At 40.9% G+C, this 8,116-nt stretch overlaps 1 protein-coding gene across 1 annotated transcript in view; it reads right to left on the bottom strand.

Annotated features, from left to right (window-relative positions):
• The window catches only part of LOC142692704 (transforming growth factor beta-1-induced transcript 1 protein-like), a gene marked incomplete at its 3' end in the record, with an annotated part of 78,390 nt that extends 76,778 nt beyond the window's left edge, over positions 1 to 1,612 (bottom strand). Inside the window, exons 1-4 of the mRNA XM_075847603.1 lie at positions 1,457 to 1,612; positions 1,227 to 1,345; positions 1,085 to 1,149; positions 874 to 983 (exon numbers count right to left, since the gene is read on the bottom strand). Coding sequence (XP_075703718.1) covers positions 874 to 983; positions 1,085 to 1,149; positions 1,227 to 1,345; positions 1,457 to 1,469 — 307 coding nt within the window. The remainder of the gene's footprint in view (positions 1 to 873; positions 984 to 1,084; positions 1,150 to 1,226; positions 1,346 to 1,456) is intronic.
• Positions 1,613 to 8,116: the final 6,504 nt, after the last annotated feature.

The raw sequence follows: 8,116 nt of genomic DNA, 5'->3' as shown, positions 1-8,116 counted from the left end.
TGGAATGGGCCACATAGACACCTGATCAGGAATTGCTGTGACTATGTGAGACACCTCCCTGGCACCGGGCGTCTGATTCTGTGCAATGTACCCGGCCAGTCACATGAACAGAGAGAAAAGAGCTCATCATGGGGGAGGACGGGACAGAGCTGATTATACGACAGCCCCGATCCGGTCTTCGGCGCATTGATCTAGAAGGAGTTCGGCAAAATGCAGCAAGTTTGAAATCGAAACCTTCTTTTCATGTTTGCATCAATTTCCAGTACTATGAATGGCGGCAGCCGTGCACATCCAGGGACATGTATAGATCTCTAAACGAAACAAGTGCTCCCCCAAATGACAATATTAATTGGTTTCAGGACAACCATTGGAAGTTGAAAATCTTGTTAACTTGAGACCATAATCCGATGGAAAAGTAATAATTGGTGTCAAAGCCCCCAAAATGTCAACCAAAAAGAAGAAGATTAACCAGAAAACGAACACAGATATAAAAGTCAGAGAGAGCTGCTGGAAGCTGGAAATCACATACAATGAAGAAGCAGGACAGCACACAGTGTACCAGAACAATACAGCGGAGACACTCACAGCAGGTCTCCAAAGGAGCAACTCCTCCTGGCGCAGGTAACATAGAGAGGCGCTGCCAGACAGCCAATCAGTGCATGCCCTTCAGTAATACAAGGGTTTTAACAGTAAAATCTCCATGCTGATTGGCTGGACCTTTCAGCCAATGTGGTTTTAGGTTACAATGGCCCAGGAAAGACCGTCGTACGCTGAAAATACTGTAACCTGAGGCCATTGTAATATAGCGTATATATTGTACTACCTACAAACCACATATATTATACCATCGTAGACTTGGGACGCCTTTCATACCTGTAATATTAAACTGAGTGGCATTGAGCTCATTGAGCAAACGATCCAACTCGCACAAGCCGCCCCCGACACTCGCCGATACAGCGGGGAAGACGCACTTCTTTACTGTGCTGGAAAGAGAAGGGGAAAAAAATCACAGCAGACGCAGGAGGCAGATTAATCTATTGAATGGCAATTATTCTCAAGACTCGAAGAATAAAAAGCAGCAGACCTGTAAAGATGGCTCCGGTCAGCGCAGAACTCCTCGGGGGCGGGGTTGGTGAAAGGCAGAGCTGTCTGAAGAGGTGAAGCAACGCAGAAGATGAACATGACCATTGATAGGAAGGATGTGACATTACCGGAGCGCAACTTACCCGAGGGTCGTATGGAGGCGGCGGAGGACGCTGTTCACACTCAGAGTATTCATGACAGTCAGTTAACAAGACTGGACATCGAGTAGGAGACGTGACCTGCAGGTCCGCAAGTAAAGCATCTGGAAAAGACACCAGGTTAGTGGGTCATTGTGCAGGAGCCCAGACCTCGTCATATATCAAAAGAGGGTCAGAAAGAAGAGAATATACCAGAAGGACGAATCACGACTTACCCAAATCCTCCATAACCCCGAAACACAAAGAAAATCTCACCAGGAAATCCAAAGCATGAAAACGGCCGCAAAAAAGACAAAAGATCCGTCCTAGACTAGAAACGAGAGCGCAGAATAAGGATGAGAGAGTCAGGATTACAAGAAGAGTGCAAACTACAGATTAGAGCGCAGAATAAGGATGAGAAAGTCAGAATTATGAGAAGAGTGCAAACTACAGATTAGAGCGCAGAATAAGGATGAGAAAGACAGGATTATAAGAAGAGTGCAAACTACAGATTAGAGCGCAGAATAAGGATGAGAGAGTCAGGATTATAAGAAGAGTGCAAACTACAGATTAGAGCGCAGAATAAGGATGAGAAAGACAGGATTATAAGAAGAGTGCAAACTACAGATTAGAGCGCAGAATAAGGATGAGAGAGTCAGGATTATAAGAAGAGTGCAAACTACAGATTAGAGCGCAGAATAAGGATGAGAGAGTCAGGATTATAAGAAGAGTGCAAACTACAGATTAGAGCGCAGAATAAGGATGAGAAAGTCAGAATTATGAGAAGAGTGCAAACTACAGATTAGAGCGCAGAACACGGATGAGAAAGACAGGATTATAAGAAGAGTGCAAACTACAGATTAGAGCGCAGAATAAGGATGAGAGAGTCAGGATTATAAGAAGAGTGCAAACTACAGATTAGAGCGCAGAATAAGGATGAGAAATACATTATTATAAGAAGAGTGCAAACTACAGATTAGAGCGCAGAATAAGGATGAGAAAGAAAGGATTATAAGAAGAGTGCAAACTACTGATTAGAACGCAGAATAAGGATCAGAAAGTCAGAATTATGAGAAGAGTGCAAACTACAGATTAGAGCGCAGAACACGGATAAGAAAGACAGGATTATAAGAAGAGTGCAAACTACAGATTAGAGCGCAGAATAAGGATGAGAGAGTCAGGATTATAAGAAGAGTGCAAACTACAGATTAGAGCGCAGAATAAGGATGAGAAAGTCAGAATTATGAGAAGAGTGCAAACTACAGATTAGAGCGCAGAATAAGGATGAGAAAGTCAGGATTATAAGAAGAGTGCAAACTACAGATTAGAGCGCAGAATAAGGATGAGAGAGTCAGGTTTATAAGAAGAGTGCAAACAACAGATTAGAGCGCAGAATAAGGATGAGAAAGACAGGATTATAAGAAGAGTGCAAACTACAGATTAGAGCGCAGAATAAGGATGAGAGAGTCAGGATTACAAGAAGAGTGCAAACTACAGATTAGAGCGCAGAATAAGGATGAGAAAGACAGGATTATAAGAAGAGTGCAAACTACAGATTAGAGCGCAGAATAAGGATGAGAAAGTCAGAATTATGAGAAGAGTGCAAACTACAGATTAGAGCGCAGAATAAGGATGAGAGAGTCAGGTTTATAAGAAGAGTGCAAACTACAGATTAGAGCGCAGAATAAGGATGAGAAAGTCAGAATTATGAGAAGAGTGCAAACTACAGATTAGAGCGCAGAACACGGATGAGAAAGACAGGATTATAAGAAGAGTGCAAACTACAGATTAGAGCGCAGAACACGGATGAGAAAGACAGGATTATAAGAAGAGTGCAAACTACAGATTAGAGCGCAGAATAAGGATGAGAGAGTCAGGATTATAAGAAGAGTGCAAACTACAGATTAGAGCGCAGAATAAGGATGAGAAAGTCAGAATTATGAGAAGAGTGCAAACTACAGATTAGAGCGCAGAACACGGATGAGAAAGACAGGATTATAAGTAGAGTGCAAACTACAGATTAGAGCGCAGAATAAGGATGAGAGAGTCAGGATTATAAGAAGAGTGCAAACTACAGATTAGAGCGCAGAATAAGGATGAGAAAGTCAGAATTATGAGAAGAGTGCAAACTACAGATTAGAGCGCAGAACACGGATGAGAAAGACAGGATTATAAGAAGAGTGCAAACTACAGATTAGAGCGCAGAATAAGGATGAGAGAGTCAGGATTATAAGAAGAGTGCAAACTACAGATTAGAGCGCAGAATAAGGATGAGAGAGTCAGGATTATAAGAAGAGTGCAAACTACAGATTAGAGCGCAGAATAAGGATGAGAAAGACAGGATTATAAGAAGAGTGCAAACTACAGATTAGAGCGCAGAATAAGGATGAGAAAGTCAGAATTATGAGAAGAGTGCAAACTACAGATTAGAGCGCAGAATAAGGATGAGAGAGTCAGGTTTATAAGAAGAGTGCAAACTACAGATTAGAGCGCAGAATAAGGATGAGAAAGTCAGAATTATGAGAAGAGTGCAAACTACAGATTAGAGCGCAGAACACGGATGAGAAAGACAGGATTATAAGAAGAGTGCAAACTACAGATTAGAGCGCAGAATAAGGATGAGAGAGTCAGGATTATAAGAAGAGTGCAAACTACAGATTAGAGCGCAGAATAAGGATGAGAGAGTCAGGATTATAAGAAGAGTGCAAACTACAGATTAGAGCACAGAATAAGGATGAGAAAGTCAGAATTATGAGAAGAGTGCAAACTACAGATTAGAGCGCAGAACACGGATGAGAAAGACAGGATTATAAGAAGAGTGCAAACTACAGATTAGAGCGCAGAATAAGGATGAGAGAGTCAGGATTATAAGAAGAGTGCAAACTACAGATTAGAGCGCAGAATAAGGATGAGAAAGTCAGAATTATGAGAAGAGTGCAAACTACAGATTAGAGCGCAGAACACGGATGAGAAAGACAGGATTATAAGAAGAGTGCAAACTACAGATTAGAGCGCAGAATAAGGATGAGAGAGTCAGGATTATAAGAAGAGTGCAAACTACAGATTAGAGCGCAGAATAAGGATGAGAAAGTCAGAATTATGAGAAGAGTGCAAACTACAGATTAGAGCGCAGAACACGGATGAGAAAGACAGGATTATAAGAAGAGTGCAAACTACAGATTAGAGCGCAGAATAAGGATGAGAGAGTCAGGATTATAAGAAGAGTGCAAACTACAGATTAGAGCGCAGAATAAGGATGCGAAAGACAGGATTATAAGAAGAGTGCAAACTACAGATTAGAGCGCAGAATAAGGATGAGAAATACATTATTATAAGAAGAGTGCAAACTACAGATTAGAGCGCAGAATAAGGATGAGAAAGAAAGGATTATAAGAAGAGTGCAAACTACTGATTAGAGCGCAGAATAAGGATCAGAAAGTCAGAATTATGAGAAGAGTGCAAACTACAGATTAGAGCGCAGAACACGGATAAGAAAGACAGGATTATAAGAAGAGTGCAAACTACAGATTAGAGCGCAGAATAAGGATGAGAGAGTCAGGATTATAAGAAGAGTGCAAACTACAGATTAGAGCGCAGAATAAGGATGAGAAAGTCAGAATTATGAGAAGAGTGCAAACTACAGATTAGAGCGCAGAATAAGGATGAGAAAGTCAGGATTATAAGAAGAGTGCAAACTACAGATTAGAGCGCAGAATAAGGATGAGAGAGTCAGGTTTATAAGAAGAGTGCAAACAACAGATTAGAGCGCAGAATAAGGATGAGAAAGACAGGATTATAAGAAGAGTGCAAACTACAGATTAGAGCGCAGAATAAGGATGAGAGAGTCAGGATTATAAGAAGAGTGCAAACTACAGATTAGAGCGCAGAATAAGGATGAGAGAGTCAGGATTATAAGAAGAGTGCAAACTACAGATTAGAGCGCAGAATAAGGATGAGAGAGTCAGGATTATAAGAAGAGTGCAAACTACAGATTAGAGCGCAGAATAAGGATGAGAGAGTCAGGATTATAAGAAGAGTGCAAACTACAGATTAGAGCGCAGAATAAGGATGAGAGAGTCAGGATTATAAGAGTGCAAACTACAGATTAGAGCGCAGAATAAGGATGAGAAAGTCAGAATTATGAGAAGAGTGCAAACTACAGATTAGAGCGCAGAACACGGATGAGAAAGACAGGATTATAAGAAGAGTGCAAACTACAGATTAGAGCGCAGAATAAGGATGAGAGAGTCAGGATTATAAGAAGAGTGCAAACTACAGATTAGAGCGCAGAATAAGGATGAGAGAGTCAGGATTATAAGAAGAGTGCAAACTACAGATTAGAGCGCAGAATAAGGATGAGAGAGTCAGGATTATAAGAAGAGTGCAAACTACAGATTAGAGCGCAGAATAAGGATGAGAGAGTCAGGATTATAAGAAGAGTGCAAACTACAGATTAGAGCGCAGAATAAGGATGAGATAGTCAGGATTATAAGAAGAGTGCAAACTACAGATTAGAGCGCAGAATAAGGATGAGAGAGTCAGGATTATTAGAAGAGTGCAAACTACAGATTAGAGCGCAGAATAAGGATGAGAAAGTCAGAATTATGAGAAGAGTGCAAACTACAGATTAGAGCGCAGAATAAGGATGAGAAAGTCAGGATTATAAGAAGAGTGCAAACTACAGATTAGAGCGCAGAATAAGGATGAGAAAGACAGGATTATAAGAAGAGTGCAAACTACAGATTAGAGCGCAGAATAAGGATGAGAGAGTCAGGATTATAAGAAGAGTGCAAACTACAGATTAGAGCGCAGAATAAGGATGAGAGAGTCAGGATTATAAGAAGAGTGCAAACTACAGATTAGAGCGCAGAATAAGGATGAGAGAGTCAGGATTATAAGAAGAGTGCAAACTACAGATTAGAGCACAGAATAAGGATGAGAGAGTCAGGATTATAAGAAGAGTGCAAACTACAGATTAGAGCGCAGAATAAGGATGAGAGAGTCAGGATTATAAGAGTGCAAACTACAGATTAGAGCGCAGAATAAGGATGAGAAAGTCAGAATTATGAGAAGAGTGCAAACTACAGATTAGAGCGCAGAACACGGATGAGAAAGACAGGATTATAAGAAGAGTGCAAACTACAGATTAGAGCGCAGAATAAGGATGAGAGAGTCAGGATTATAAGAAGAGTGCAAACTACAGATTAGAGCGCAGAATAAGGATGAGAGAGTCAGGATTATAAGAAGAGTGCAAACTACAGATTAGAGCGCAGAATAAGGATGAGAGAGTCAGGATTATAAGAAGAGTGCAAACTACAGATTAGAGCGCAGAATAAGGATGAGAGAGTCAGGATTATAAGAAGAGTGCAAACTACAGATTAGAGCGCAGAATAAGGATGAGAGAGTCAGGATTATAAGAAGAGTGCAAACTACAGATTAGAGTGCAGAATAAGGATGAGAGAGTCAGGATTATAAGAAGAGTGCAAACTACAGATTAGAGCGCAGAATAAGGATGAGAAAGTCAGAATTATGAGAAGAGTGCAAACTACAGATTAGAGCGCAGAATAAGGATGAGAGTCAGGTTTATAAGTAGAGTGCAAACTACAGATTAGAGCGCAGAATAAGGATGAGAAAGAAAGGATTATAAGAAGAGTGCAAACTACAGATTAGAGCGCAGAATAAGGATGAGAAAGTCAGAATTATGAGAAGAGTGCAAACTACAGATTAGAGCGCAGAACACGGATGAGAAAGACAGGATTATAAGAAGAGTGCAAACTACAGATTAGAGTGCAGAATAAGGATGAGAAAGTCAGGATTATGAGAAGAGTGCAAACTACAGATTAGAGCGCAGAACACGGATGAGAAAGAAAGGATTATAAGAAGAGTGCAAACTACAGATTAGAGCGCAGAATAAGGATGAGAAAGAAAGGATTATAAGAAGAGTGCAAACTACAGATTAGAGCGCAGAACACGGATGAGAAAGTCAGGATTATAAGAAGAGTGCAAACTACAGATTAGAGTGCAGAATAAGGATGAGAAAGTCAGGATTATGAGAAGAGTGCAAACTACAGATTAGAGCGCAGAATAAGGATGAGAAAGAAAGGATTATAAGAAGAGTGCAAACTACAGATTAGAGCGCAGAATAAGGATGAGAGAGTCAGGATTATGAGAAGAGTGCAAACAACAGATTAGAGCGCAGAATAAGGATGAGAAAGTCAGGATTATAAGAAGAGTGCAAACTACAGATTAGAGTGCAGAATAAGGATGAAGCTGTATAAGAATAGATGTTAGGAGCGTAGACTACAGATTAGAGTGCAGAAAACGAATAAGGGAAGGACTCAATTTAGGAGCACAGACTAGAGATGTAGAGTGTAGCATGAGATTGAGAGAGTCTGGATTATGATGACAGCGCAGTATAAAACTAAGTTTAAAACATCGTAATCATGAGAGTGCAAACTAGAGATGAGAGAGAGTACAGTATAAGGATAGAGAGAACAGAGGAGAGCGCAGTATAAGAGAGAGTAGAGGAGAGCGCAGTATAAGAGAGAACAGAGCGCAGTATAAGAGAGAGTAGAGGAGAGCGCAGTATAAGAGAGAACAGAGGAGAGCGCAGTATAAGAGAGAACAGAGGAGAGCGCAGTATAAGAGAGAGTAGAGGAGAGCGCAGTATAAGAGAGTAGAGGAGAGCGCAGTATAAGAGAGTGTAGAGGAGAGCGCAGTATAAGAGAGAGTAGAGGAGAGCGCAGTATAAGAGAGTAGAGGAGAGCGCAGTATAAGAGAGAGTAGAGGAGAGCGCAGTATAAGAGAAAGTAGAGGAGAGCGCGGTAATAGAGAGAGTAGAGGAGAGCGCAGTATAAGAGAGAGTAGAGGAGAGCGCAGTATAAGAGAGAGTAGAG

Source organism: Rhinoderma darwinii (genome assembly GCF_050947455.1).
Source record: "Rhinoderma darwinii isolate aRhiDar2 chromosome 5 unlocalized genomic scaffold, aRhiDar2.hap1 SUPER_5_unloc_4, whole genome shotgun sequence".
Lineage (NCBI taxonomy): Eukaryota > Metazoa > Chordata > Amphibia > Anura > Rhinodermatidae > Rhinoderma > Rhinoderma darwinii.
Note: the sequence above shows the minus strand (reverse complement) of the source record. Positions and strands in the feature narration are given on the sequence as shown.